Source organism: Microcaecilia unicolor, chromosome 10, assembly GCF_901765095.1.
Source record: "Microcaecilia unicolor chromosome 10, aMicUni1.1, whole genome shotgun sequence".
NCBI lineage: Eukaryota > Metazoa > Chordata > Amphibia > Gymnophiona > Siphonopidae > Microcaecilia > Microcaecilia unicolor.
In genome coordinates this window covers 165,531,562-165,546,180 of record NC_044040.1, presented here as the reverse complement: position 1 = coordinate 165,546,180, position 14,619 = coordinate 165,531,562, and the positions used below count along the sequence as shown (strand labels likewise).

The 14,619-nt window shown below is 41.9% G+C and overlaps 1 protein-coding gene across 1 annotated transcript in view; it reads right to left on the bottom strand.

The window, feature by feature from the left end:
* The window catches only part of SGPP2 (sphingosine-1-phosphate phosphatase 2), an 81,454-nt gene that overhangs the window by 15,100 nt on the left and 51,735 nt on the right, over positions 1–14,619 (bottom strand). The window contains exon 3 of the mRNA XM_030216960.1: positions 5,918–6,097. Coding sequence (XP_030072820.1) covers positions 5,918–6,097 — 180 coding nt within the window. The remainder of the gene's footprint in view (positions 1–5,917; positions 6,098–14,619) is intronic.

Below are 14,619 nucleotides of genomic sequence, written 5' to 3'. Positions count from 1 at the left end.
TCAGGTAATTAGGTACTTCTCTGTCCCCAGATAACCCTCCATTACCTCAGGTATAAAACGTAGATCAGTGTTTCCCCAAGTCCAGTACTGGAATACCCCTTGCCAGTCAGGTTTTCAGGATATCCACAATGAATATGCATGAATTTGATTTGCATAAATCACCTCCATTATATGCAAATCTTTGACGCAAATTCATTGTGGACACCCTGAAAACTTGACTGGCAAGGGGTACTCCATGACCAGACTTGGGAAACACTGAATTAGACAGTAAGTCAAGTGACTTGCCCAATGTTACCAAAACCTGGCTTCCCTGGTTCTCAGCCCACTATTCTAACTATTAATCTACTTTATTTAATGTGCACATATTTACATACCATATGTACCACAGAATTTACTGCTGAGCTGCCACAGGAAGCTGGGGATTGCGACTATGACAGCATGTGGAGCGGCTGTTCACGCTTTCCAAAAATACTAGGACTAGGGGGCATGCGATGAAGCTACTATGTAGTAAATTTAAAACGAATCAGAGAAAAATTTTTCTTCACTCAACGTGTAATTAAACTCTAATTCTTTGCTAGAGAATGTGGTAAAGGCGGTTAGCTTAGCGGAGTTTTAAAAAGGTTTGGACGGCTTCCTAAAGGAAAAGTCCATAGACCGTTATTAAATGAAATTGGGGAAAATCCACTATTTCTGGGATAAGTAGTATAAAATGTTTTGTACATTTTTGGGATCTTGCCGGGTATTTGTGACTTGGATTGGCCACTGTTGGAAACCGGATGCTGGGCTCGATGGACCTTTGGTCATAGTAGCATAGTAACATAGTAGATGACGGCAGAAAAAGACCTGCATGGTCCATCCAGTCTGCCCAAGACAAACTCATATGTGTATACCTTACCTTGAATTTGTACCTGTCCTTTTCAGGGCACAGACCATATAAGTCTGCCCAGCAGTATTTCCCGCCTCCCAACCACCAGTCCCGCCTCCCATCACCGGCTCTGGTACAGACCGTATAAGTCTGCCCTCCCCTATCCTCGCCTCCCAACCACCACCCCCTCTTCCCCCCAACTGCTCCGCCACCCAATTTCAGCTAAGCTTCTGAGGATCCATTCCTTCTGCACAGGATTCCTCTATGCATATCCCACGCATGTTTGAACTCCGTTACCGTTTTCATCTCCACCACCTCCCGCGGGAGGGCATTCCAAGCGTCCACCACCCTCTCCGTGAAAAAATACTTCCTGATATCTTTCCTGAGTCTGCCCCCCTTCAATCTCATTTCATGTCCTCTCGTTCTACCGCCTTCCCATCTCTGGAAAAGATTCGTTTGCGGATTAATACCTTCCCAGTATGGCAATACTTATGTACTTAAGTATGCTGCTCCTTTAAGATGAAGCCTTTGGTTTCTTGCATAACAGCAAAGAAGAAAGCTCTGAAGCAAGCTGTCACTGCCATACACTTTTCCATTGGGAAGCCAGAACTACAACAGAGAGAGAAGTGCTGTGCTGCCTACTGAACATATGCATGCAAACCCAGCCATCTGAAAGCTTCTAAAAAGAGGCAAATTGGAGCAGACTAGTACATTAGCACACGTGTATAAAATTGGGGTTATCATGGAGAAAAAGCATGGCCAGTGTACAACCCTGAAGACTCAAACAGCTTGCACTAATGGTGCCCTCTTATTACAATTTGAATAAAAATGGCATCATGTACATGTGTGTGTAGTGTGTGTGTGGGGGGGGGGGGGGGGGGGGGAGGCTCACTCAAAAGGGATACAAAGACTAGGGCTATTTCACTCCTGAGATTGAAGACTGGGGACAGGGGCAGCTTGGCTGGTTAGAATGGAGTAGTCTTGAGAACAATTCATTCAGTAAGTTTGGAAAGAAGGACAGCATTTAGCTTTTAAGAGTATTGCCCAGGCTAGGGTTCTTGAACCTGGGATACATGTAGGCTGATTTGTAAGTGGAAGGAGCAGTGCCTTTTTCAAGACTGGTAGTGAATATATGAAGAATTGAAATCGGAGCAACATTAACGTTTTCCTGGAGGAAAAGACCATAGTCTGCTATTGAGACAGAAATGGGAAGCAGCTGCTTGCCCTGGGATTTGTAGTACGGAGTGTTGCCACCATTTGGGTTTCTGCCAGGTACTTGTGACCTGGCTTGGCCACTGTTTGGAAGACAGGATACTGGGCTACATGGACCATTGATCTGACCCAGTATGGCTACTCTTATGTTCATGAGGGGAAGATGTTATGTAATGCAGTAGTGATTTTCATAGGATTGCAGAGCCTTGGAGTCTGCATGGGGAGAAGGAAGACTGAAGAACAATGGAGAACTACAGAGTGAAAATCGGGTAGGGGACAGATGATCATGTAAGACTGTCTGATCTCTAGGCACAATGGTTATTAGGAATCATTGTAGGGAGGTTATCTTGTCAGAGAAGTTGCTAGATCATTAACTGTTGGGGGAGCATTAGAACTGGGAGAGATGCCGATATTAGAAGTGAGGGAGCACACCATGAGAGACTTTAGCTGAATTGGGTTCCCTAGTAATTTGAATGAAATTAAAATTTCTGTTTAGTGTTTTCCTACAAATCAACCATTGAGGAAGCTAAGTACTTGTATTTCTAGAGAGACTAGAGGCAGAGAAATCTAGACAGACTGCCGTGACACTATCCAGTTAGTCTGGGACAGTCTGTGGGCGGAACAGCAATTTACACAGTTAGGGGTCAGCAGTGCAATTTTTCTAGCAAAAAAGGTGCCAGTACTCAAATGCCAGGCCATCCTTCAGGGGTGGGGTGATCACTGAGGGACTCACTCCACAATAGCCAAGCCCCCTGCAACCACTCGCAGAATCTACGACAAGGCAAAATTGGTGTCTTGAGCCTGAGTGCTTTCATTTAAACTTGTGCGTCATGGGTCAATTTTAGAAGATGCTGAAAAAAGTGCCGGTACTCAGTACCCACGAGTACCCCCTCAAAAAAAGCCCTGGGGGTCAGCAAAAGGGCTGTCCTAACTTTCTGCTATCTGATTAGTAGTCCGAATATGACCACTAACTGCACAGCACTTCCCAGTGGGTGCTGAAGCCAGATATTCCAGCAACCAAATATGTGTTATCACCAATTTTATACAGTTATTTTTTTTATACTTGGAGCCTCAGAACCACAGTCAGCTAAATGCACATAAATCTCTTTAAATGCATTGCTGCCTATTCCTCATCAGTCCATTTTCCATTCTTTATTCTTAATTTCAGCCAAACTCATCCCTCTAATCTTGCTTCTCCCTTGTCAGGGTATACATTATGCTATATATCAACTTACTCACAGCAGTGAACGGGCTATACAGCATAATGAAATAGACCTCTACCCTGACAAAGTAATCGAAACCTGGCCATGTCGGCAGAGATCCCAATTTGTATTATTGAGTGAAAAAACTCTGCAACCTAAGGGCCCTGTTTACTGAGGTGCGTTAGCATTTTTAGCAAGCCTGTAATTAGCAAGTGCGCTAACTGTGTAGGCGCCTACATGGTTAATGTGCGTTAAAGACGCTAACATGCCTATAACGAGGCTTAAACAGGGCCCGTAGTACCTTTACTATTTTATCAATAATTATAACCATTTTACAAACTTTATATGAAAATCAAGATTAAAGATATCAGTTTAGCTGAAATTAGGAATGAAAAAAAATGGATTGATGAGAAATGGTCAGCATTTAAAGAAATTGATATGCATTTAGTTGACTGTAGTTCTGAGTCTCCAAAATATTTTTTTTTATAAAATTGGTGACAGACATTAAATATTTTGTTGCTGGGAGCTTGTTAAGGAATTGGTATATGATCCCTGCAACATAAGATTTTGTCCTATTCAAGGTGAAACCAGATATTCATCAGCTGCAAGTACTGAATATCAAGTTACATTTTATTAGTGCTCGATATACTGTCCCATTAGGGATCCCATCAGAGCAGTTCATAATGACTATACTTTATAAACGGAAGAAAAGAAATTCAATATCAGATAGGAGAGGAAGTTAATATCCAAGCTGAATATTAGCCCGGTAACATTTCAGGTGAATTAAATCAATTTTCTTGTCAATGCATATAGCTACCTTTAACAATATGGGGAACCCATAATCAAGCTGACTAACCACCTCTTTGTTTTCTATTTTCTTTTTTTTAATTTAAATAATTTAATTTGAAACAAGCACAAAAGGGCTAACTAGACACTGCAGGATCTTTGTGAATTATAGAGCATACTTATTGTTGGTGTCAATGAAGAGTCTTGTATTCCAGTCAGATCGTTACAATGAAGCTTATCACCTAGCCCAATGGTATTCACTCTTAGTCCTTGAGGGCCACAGAATGGGTCACTTTGTCAAGAATATCCTTAACAATTGCATACAGTGCCACCTCATATATATTCGTTAGATTGTAAGCTCTTTGAGCAGGGACTGTCTTTCTTCTATGTTTGTACAGCGCTGCGTACGCCTTGTAGCACTATAGAAATGCTAAATAGTAGTAGTAGTAGTAGTAGGATATCCTTAAAATTTGACCTACTACTTAAGATCTAGCCCAGTGATTCCCAAACCTGCTCCTGAAGGCACCCTAGCCAGTCAGGTTTTCAGGATACCCACAATGAATATTCATGAGAGAGAGTTGCATACACTACCTCCACTGCATGCAAATCCCTTTCATGAATATTCATTGTAGATATCCTGAAAAACCTGACTGGCTGGGGTGCTTCCAGGACCAGGTTTGGGAAATACTGATCTAGCCCTTAGCTACAAGGCATACTGGAGTCTGTGAGCACACATCTAGGCCAAAACGATTAGGTCATCAAGCAACTGCACATCACAGGATGTAGTGTTGTAGCACTAAACAAATGAATGAAGAAAGGTGAACAATAATATTGGTAAGTATGCACATTTAACTGTGTGTGTCTAACTTCACTTTGAAATAGCTCTAGGATGAAGAATAGCAGTGCAATATTAGCTATCTTCAAAGACATCATTGCATTAACTTGTCATTCGTGAGTTAATTATTCTAGATATTTTTCCTTTTAAAATAAGAAGCTTAATCCCCCTGCTTTGGCAATGGTCTTAATGCAGCCATGACTGCAGGGGGATTGGATAATATGAGAATCTATTGTACAGGCTTTCAAATCAAGAAAGGACTGTCCACAACCTCTTTAACCCTGTACTTGGATCTTATTATCCAAGTAAGTATACATCTAGATAAATCGGTCAAATTATAGGGTTTGCAAAGACTAAAAAAAAACAAAAAAAAACCCACATGCATTTGCACAAAAATGCCCAAAGCAGCCGTCCACTTGGCTGGCCATGTCAATAATAGTGTCCAAGTACAACAAATTAACTCAACTAAAAGGAATAGAGAAAGCTACAAAGCTATTTAACTGTCTTCTTGTAAAACAATTCTTTTAGCCAAGTGATTTGACTGTAGAATTTGTCATTTTGAAACACAAGTATACAGTAAAGTAACAGAAAGCACCCCCCCCCCCCCCCATTTACATCCCTTCTCAGGTGATCGCTTGGCCTATATCTTCATGTTTCACATCACACCTAAGGCATGTTTTACCGGTCTTCTCTGCCATACTTAATAGCATTATTTCAAGAGCTAGTGCTTATCTAAAAGATATATTGTAACTTAAATTACATCATCCATTTAAATACCTTCACAGAATAAGCACAGGACAGAAAATGCCTCATTTTCTTGTTTTTAGTTTCTTTGAGGCATATTTTAAAATACCTCTTGATTGGGCAAAGCAATGTTGCAATATGCTAGAGGCCTGGCTACATGATCCAAGAGTATACCTGTTTTGATTGCATCATTCATTTGTAAACTACAACTTGAAGTAGTTTTGTTAGTTTTTAGGTCAATGGTTAGAATATGCTGTTGGGCTTTCTTCCTACCTTATACCTCTGCATAGCTGCAAGGAGAAATGTGAATGAGATGGCAGTAGCAGCCATTGCATGGGTGGATGGCATTCCATACTCTGTGTCCACTCTTGTTTCCAGCTTTACAACAGGGGGGGAGGAGGGACGAGGCCACTTCAGAAGGTCCTTGGAAGCTTGACCAATGTACATAACCACCTGTGCACAAAAAGATTGGAATCAATGGACAGATCACAACCAAGGGAGTTCTTTCTAGGCCAGTGTGTCAAGTTCTTTCAACAGCGACCCACATAAATACGTAAACTGATTATAGCATGAATTACTCATTGAAAATCAGCGATTCTTGCAAAATTACAAATTACTATCCAATAAATAGTTCTGAAATGCTTCAAAATCATGTGGGCTGGCTAGGCAAGGTTTTATTTTGTTGTTTTGCTAAAGTCTTAAGTGGGCTTCATCACAGGTGTGCCGCATGTTGGACACCAAACATTTTTTCTGCATTAAAAGGATGTTGTGAAACGACATACCTCTCACTTGGTAGGATCCAGTTTAAGTTTTCTACAGCAATATACAGATTCCCTGTGCTTTTTCAGAACCATATAGACCACCAAGTTCCCACTTGTCACAATGGGTAGTTATTCTTATGACGTTTAGAAAAATCTATTCTATAACTTAATCAAGCATTTTAAACACAAAAAACTTCAACACTTGTAAACTATGTAAAGATATGCCTATAAAAAGGTGAATCATGGAAATTAGAGGCTCTCATTCATTAAAATGGAACTATTAAAAGAAATCCATCAACATCACAAAACAGAACACATTAATCCAATGTGTATAATCTAATGCATATCAAATAACTACACACAGTGCCCGATTCCATTATAAACTATTTGTAGTAATCATGGTCTTAAAAAAAAAATACACCTAGGACTGCAACCAAATTTTGCATCATTCTGCTTCATTATATCTTCTAGTTACCCAAACATGTTAAACCTCTTCCTTGCATCATTAATTGCTCCGAGTGTAAGCCCATAGAAGCCAAAAATACCTAAACATGGAAAACATTCCTTATTCAATGGGGTGCAAACACACTGGACCCAAGAAAAGTTGTAAGTGTGCATAGCTTTGGTACTCCTAAATAATACCAGGAATTTAGCAAAAATGCTTCCATATGGCACTTTTGGATAAGGAACGGATATTCTGATGAAATATTAGGTGACAATATGAATAAATATTTCACAAGGATTTGATGCATTTCCAAAGTAGTTGTAGTAACAGTGCCCTCATTCAGGTTGCTAAACATCTGTTACTTCAAGGAAAGTTGATCTTAATACTGCTGCATCCATAGCTTAAAGTAATGAACTTCAGTGCACAACATAACAGGGACAGTTCAAATATCATATCAGGCTGCAGATTAAAATACAAATACCAAGATCCTTGTGTATTACACCTCAGCTTTTCCCATTAATTCTAAGAGGCATATTTTCAAAGCACTTTGGGAGGCTAAGTTCCATAGGTTTCTATGGAACTTTGGGAGGCTAAGTGCTTTGAAAATGAGCCTCTAAGTCTGCTTAAACATGAGTCAGAAAATCTGTGGGCTGAACAGTAACATGCTGAATATTTCAACATCCATCTCTTTGTTGACTAGTTTGTGACATTTGGTCTACATTGCTGCTAATACATCATACCTCCACAGGTCAGTGCTTTTGAAGGTGTCATTATCAAATGCCAATTTGATCACTTCTGACTCTGTAGTTTCAAGTTTATTAGTTCTTGATATATTGCAATCCATCTATGCAGTTTACAATAAAATAGATATTAAGGAAAGGAACTCCATTTAACAGAATAAACATAGGGTTAATAGAGCTATCCAGTGGTGTAGCAAGGGGGGCTGCCACCAGGGGTGGCTCGCCGTTGCACCCCCCCTCCGGGTGCAGCACAATGACATCCCACCCCCCTCGACCCAGTGCCTACCCTCCTCAACTCCATCCAACCAGCTCCCGCACCCTACCTTTAAAGACATCTCAGAAGCCGTGGCGAGGCGCGGCGCCTGCATGTAAAAGAAGTGTGGATCGTCTCATCGGGCCTTCCCTCACGCTTTCTGTCCCGCCCTTGCGGAAATAGGAAGTTGCGTCAGCGGAGGGCGGGACAGACAGCGTGAGGGAAGGCCCGATGAGACGATCCACACTTTTTACATGCAGGCGCGAGGCGCTGCGCCTCACCTTGCCCCGGCTTCCGAGATTTCTTTAAAGGTAAGGTTCAGGATCTGGTTGGATGGAGCGGAGGGTAGGCACTGGGTCTGGGGGTGTTGATGCGCCGAGGGGGGGTGTCATCGTGCTGCACCGGGGGGGGGGGGGGGAGCTGGCAGAGAGCACCCCCTTGAGCTGACACCTGGGGTGGACTGCCCCCCCCACCGCTGCAGCTATCATAATGAATGTCTCAATCCAGCAACTGCCCCTGTGACTTTCAATTTTTTTTTCAAAGAGATAGGTTTTATTAAGCCATAAGAAGAGACTTCAAACCCATCCAGACAAGTGGGTTTGGCCCTCCTGCCAGCAGGTAAAGAGAGCATTGGTCTGTGTTACATATATGACAAGAGATTGTGATAAGCTGGAGAGAGGTTTGACAGTAACTCCAGTAGCTGGAACTAAGGACAGCACCAGGTGGACTTCTATGGTCTAGGCCCCACAGAAAGAGCTTGTTGTAATACTCATGAATTGATAAAAAAAATGCAGCTATTGAGCAGAATGATGGACCGCTCATCTATTATGTTACTATCAGGCTCAATTTCGAAAGACATAAATCAGAACATGGACGTCCATCTCCCAGAGATGTCCAAATCAGTATAATCGAAAACCCGATTTTGGACGTCTCCAACTGTAGTCCATCGCAAGGTGGCGTGTCAGAGGCACGGTGAAGGCGGGACTTGGGCATGCCTAACATTGGACGTCTTTGAGCCATAATCGAAAAAAGCAGGGACGTCCTAAAGTAAAACTTGAATGTTTTCACCCGGAAGTAAGTGTTTAAGAATAAGGCACAAAAAGGTGCCTGAAATGACCAGATGACCATTGGAGGGAAATCAGGGATGACCTCCCATTATTCCCCCAGTGGCCACTAACCCCTCCCACCCTCAAACAACATCTTTAAAAATATTTTGTGCCAGCTTCTATGCCAGCCTCAGATGTCATACTCAGGTCCATGACAGCAAATGCAGGTCCCTGGAGCAGCTGATGTTCTTATTTGAGAAAAGTTGCGACGTGTTCTTCAAGTTTGCACCAAAAACCTTGACAGCCATGTTTTGAGCGAGTTGAAGACTCTCAATCAGTCAAGCAAAGGCCTTGAAACAAGGCTTTAAAGTAATCCAAAATGTCCCAAGACAAAGGAATGGAGCAAAATATGTAAGGTTTTTTGATCAAAACATGACCTAACAGATCAGATACTAAGTTTAATTGGGATGGGAATAAGAAAATAGAGTTTGGCTAGAAGCTCTGGGAGAAGATGGATATTGTTTCATGGGACCAGTGGCATAGTCAGATGGCCTATTTCAGGTGGGCCTGAGCCTAAAGTGTGGGAACAGATTTCACTCCCTAGGCCTGCTCTCTGCTCTCCACCCCGCTGGCAAGCCCATAAGTTTAATTGGGGTTGGAATAAAATGCCTCAATGCACTCTTGCTTCTGCGCCATCATCTTTGAAGGTGGTGTCATCCTGGGATGCATTGAGTGGGGTTAGCCTGCCAAATAGGGAGATTTTTCCCTTATCTCTTGTTTGGTGGACTGACCCTGCTTGATGCATCCCAGGATGCACTGCATGGTTCATGTGCTGCCGTTTTTAAAGATGGTGGTGCTGAGGTGGATATTGCTCCTGTCTCTTTCAGGGGAGGGGGATAGGGGGTGTGCAAGTCTGGAGGGAGGGGTGCCACTGGACAACAAGGCTTTTAAAGTTGGAGGAGGGGGTGTTACTAGAAACCAGGATTTTTTTTTTGTCAGGGTCAGAGGATGCTGCTAGACATGAGGGACTGATGCAAAAATCTACCTGGAGGAGTTGGGTTGTGTGGAGGGGAAGGGTTGTTGCTAGACATCCACCCTTTTCAACCAGTTTTTACACTGCCCCAAACTTGACAAAAAAAAATGTCTTGTGTGCATATTAGAAGCCATCTTTTTTTGTATATTGCAAGGGAGTAGGTAATGACCACATTACCATTCGTTTTAATGCAGTTTGTGGCCATGTTTACTGCACAAGTTAACACCCGTTTCAACCCCTTTCTGCATTTCTCAGCTAATAAGCATGGTAATCCTGCAGTAACTGAGTGATTTGGCTAGCATAGCTTTCTGCATCGGCCTCTGGGTGTGCTCTGAGGAATGAATTGATAACCACTGGGCTGTGCTACCAGTCTTTATATTTAGAAAATTATAACTGAAATGTTCTGTTCTCTTATAGAGGAGTAGCAGCCTAGTGATCAGAGTAGCTGGCTTAGAATCAGGATGGCAGGGTTCAAATTCCACTGCTGTTCCTTGTGATCTTGGGCAAGTCATTTAATCCTCCATTGCCTCTGATACAGATGCCCTCCAGGGCTGTCTTTTCTGTGCTTGTTTATAAAGGAAAGTACTTAGAATAAAATGGGTGTTATCAAGCATCGTCCATCCCATTTTGTTTCTTTTACCCATTATAGGATTCTAGCACTTTTATCTGATCCTGGTGGTCATTCCAACATGATCCGCACATCTGGTAAAGCAGCATCTGAATTACCCTGTTAATTTCCTTGCTCTGTAGTATCCGTTTCTGCTTGGATTCTAATACAACTTCCTTTTATATTATGTCAGCCTTATCTGTTTTTTTTTTTCTTACCATTGTGGATATTTACAATAGTCCAGGCCTTGTTTTATTGTGGATTTAATATACCACCAGAAGGCTGGTGTTGGGATTGTGGATGTGACCCTTAGCCTAAGGACCCTGTTTACTAGGCTGCACTGGCCTTTTTGGTGTGCGCTAAAGGCTAGATTCGCCCATATGTTCCTATGGGCAACTTAGCATTTAGCACGTGCTAAAAATACTAACGCACCTTTAGCTCTGCTTAGTAAAAAGGCCCTAATAATCCGAATCAGTTACCTGATTCTAGGGTCCACCTTGGTGGAGAGGGGGGGGGGGGGGGGGGGTCAGTTCTAAAAAAAAAAAAAAAAGAAGATCTGGGTGTCGTCGTAGATAATACGCTGAAATCGTCTGCTCAGTGTGCGGTGGCGGACATAAAAAGCAAACAGGATGCTAGGAATTATTAGGAAAGGGATGGTGAATAGGACAGAAAATACTATAATGCCTTTGTATCACTCAATGGTGTGTCCACACCTTGAGTATTGCGTTCAGTTCTGGTCATCGTATCTCAAAAAGACATAGCGGAATGAGAACAGGTTCAAAGAAGAGCAACTAAAATGATAAAGGGGATGGAACTCCTCTCGTATGAGGAAAGGCTAAAGAGGTTAGGGCTCTTTAGCTTGGGGAAAAAAAAAAAAAAAAAAAAGAGACAGATGAGGGGAGATATGATTGAGGTTTATAAAATCCTGAGTGGTGTAAAATGAGTAGAAGTAAATAGATTTTTTTTTTCCTCATTCCAAAAAGTACAAGTAGGGAACACTCGAAGTTACATGGAAATACTTTTAAAACAAATAGGAGGAAATATTTTTTCATTCAATGAATAGTTAAGCTCGGGAACTCTTTGCCAGAGGAGGTGGTAACAGCGGTTCGTGTATCTGGGTTTAAAAAAGGTTTGAACAAATTCCTAGAGGAAAAGTCCATAGTCATTGAGACAGACATGGGGAAGCAACTGCTTGCCCTGGGATTTGCAGTATGGAGTGTTGCCACAATTTGGGTTTCTGCCAGGTACTTGTGACCTGGCTTGGCCACTGTTTGGAAAATAGGATACTAGGCTAGATGGACCATTGGTCCGACCTAGTATGGCTTCTCTTATGTTCTAATATTCAATACCTGAGCTGATGGGGATCCCCAAGCTCCGCCAGCTGAAGACCTCATGCCCCTTAGAAGCCATCGCTCCACTAAGCAGCAGATAGTGGCACTCTTCCCTGGTTGTCACCACCACCAACAGGCCATGTGTGCTCAGTGCTTGCATCTGTGTGAAAACTGAGCAGGTGTGGAGAGGACTGGTGTTGACATCACCTTGAGGATAGTACAGCTAGTTGCTGTTTGTGGGGGGAGGCCTTCAGCTGGCATGGCTTGGGGAGTCCCATCAGCCACAGCAAGAATTCCAGAGATTTGGTGGGCCCAGCCCACCCATGGCTACACTGGACTGGAGAAGGAGTAGAATGTTGTCCCTCTTCACAAAAAAGTGTTAAAGAGAGAGGAAACTAGAAACTATAGACTGGTTAGCCTCACCTTGAGCTGAAAACCCATTGGATATTCAACTGAAGGAAAATAGAATTCTATAATCCAATGGACTGCAGATCAAGTGAGGTTACTTACCTGCAACATAGGTTCTTTGTTACCAACAGGATGTCAGTCACATGCTCTGCTTCTATCCCTGCAATGCAAGGAGCACTGGGTCCCTTCTTGACTTAAGGCCTCCCATACCCACTGCTTGTATGTATTTACATCACTGGTAAAAAGGTATGCAGACTTTGTCCTAATGCAGACATTGTCCCCTTAATGAAACAGAGAAACACTGACTGTTCAACTCTGACCTGTTTTCTACCTAGTTAGAAATTATGAACATAATCTTCAGGTGAGCCAAGAAATAGCGTTTTAGAATTTATTGGGATTTATTAACCACCTTTATGAAGATATTCACCCAAGACTGTATAGCAGGTACAGCTTGAACTTAACAGTATAAGTTGTAAAGTGACCAAATAGGTACATTTACCTCATTGATTGTATTTCAGGGATAGGATTCTCACGAGGTCATAATACAAAAACCAAAACAAACCACTCAACAGGCATACATTAGAACATTCAAAATAACTGATATGATTCTAACACTGTTCGTACAATACAATGAAAATGTATTAATAGGTAGGTGAGGGAGCAAATGCAGAACAAACTGAACACAAATTATATATACAGTTGAATACGATAAGAAGAACTAGTCTAAGTTGCAGGGTATGCAGTAAGCTAGCCCAGGAGTAGAGTGAGTGGATAAGCAATTGCAGCACGTATGCAAGACTTGGGAGAAGAACCAGGCTTTCCACCTGCTTCCTGAAATAGAGTGGCCTTGAGTTAGACATACTCTCTCATAGGGGCTGTTTCATAATATGACTACCATTCCTGAGAAGGCTCACTGGCTGGCAGGTAAGACATCCTGCAATTTTGACGAAGGTACAGATAGTAGTGCTCCTTGAGAGGACCTTAGAGGCTTTGAAGGTGTGTAGAGGGCTAAGTTAATCTTGAAGAACGTTTTCTTAAAATATATAAATACCTTCAGCTACTCAGATTTTTTTTTTAAAGAAACAAGAATTAATTTTACTGTTACCATTTGGAAAGAGTGGCTCTAGCTTTGTTGCCATAGCAACTTAGTCTGGCTTAGTAACATAAGGTTCTCTTTCCTCACTTCAGCAGCTGTAACCAGTTTCTTGAAATAAATGCATTTTTATTAACTGGAACAAATCTATGTTTAGCTATTTATTTCAAGTCAAAAAAATTTCAAACATAACAGAAAACATCTCTGTTGTGAGGCTGCCTCTTATTTTAAAGACATTCAAGGGTGCTTTAGCCATTTAAGAAGTGTTTTTATCACCATCCTAGAGTCTATAAATACATAGCAACAATGTCACATATTCAATGATCCCTACTTATAACAAGTTCCTTTGCAGCAGCTCTTACTAAAAGCTCTTCACCCAAATTAACTCTTGTAAGTTATTTTTATCCTGCTTTCCAAAGGGAAAAAGACTTGAGACCACCACATCTATACCACCTTGTAAATAACTTCTGCCTCTTGTACATTTTGGTCCTTGTGCTATCTAAAAAAACAGGCTTCATAATGCATCAATGTAGAAGGTTGTTTCACTGATCTACAAAAAGTGAATTCTGCATACCTGATAAACTTGTGTTCCTTGGGTCCTCGGTCCTTCCAGACCAGTCTAGACAAGTGGGTATGGTCCTCCTGTCAGCAGGCAAAGAGCAACACTGGGAGCAACATGAAGGTTCCTTAAGTTATTCTTGTGACAGCAAAGAATGTTCTAATATGTCCACGCATCCAGTTGCAATCTTTCAATCCCCTTGGCCTACTTTCCTCTTCCAAAAAGATTTCTCAGAGCTGTATGCCTACTCAATTTACCTCTGGGTTCTGCCCTTGTTTGCAGAACCAGAGCACACACACTCTTTGATCACACTGTACTTCTATAGGTGGGCCTCTGGACAGGTCTGGAAGACTCAGAACACAAAATTATCAGGTATGCATAATTTCACTTTCCCTTTCATCCTTGCCAGACCAGTCTAGACAAGTAAGTTGTATCTAAGCATCAGTCCAGGTGAGACAAGGCCATGGTTCTTTTATACTTGGCACCAAAGGTTACTTTCTCCTTTGCCTGACCATCCTATAATGCTTAGTAATGGAATGTAGCGGTGCCAGTGCTGCACTGCTGATTTATGAATCTCTTCTAGGGTAGCACAGGCCCACTCTGCCCATAAGCAGCTCTAGCCCTTGTTGAATATGTCCCAAGTCCTATCAGGATTAATTATCCCCTGGAGATATATGCATCTAGATGTAGAAGCCCTTG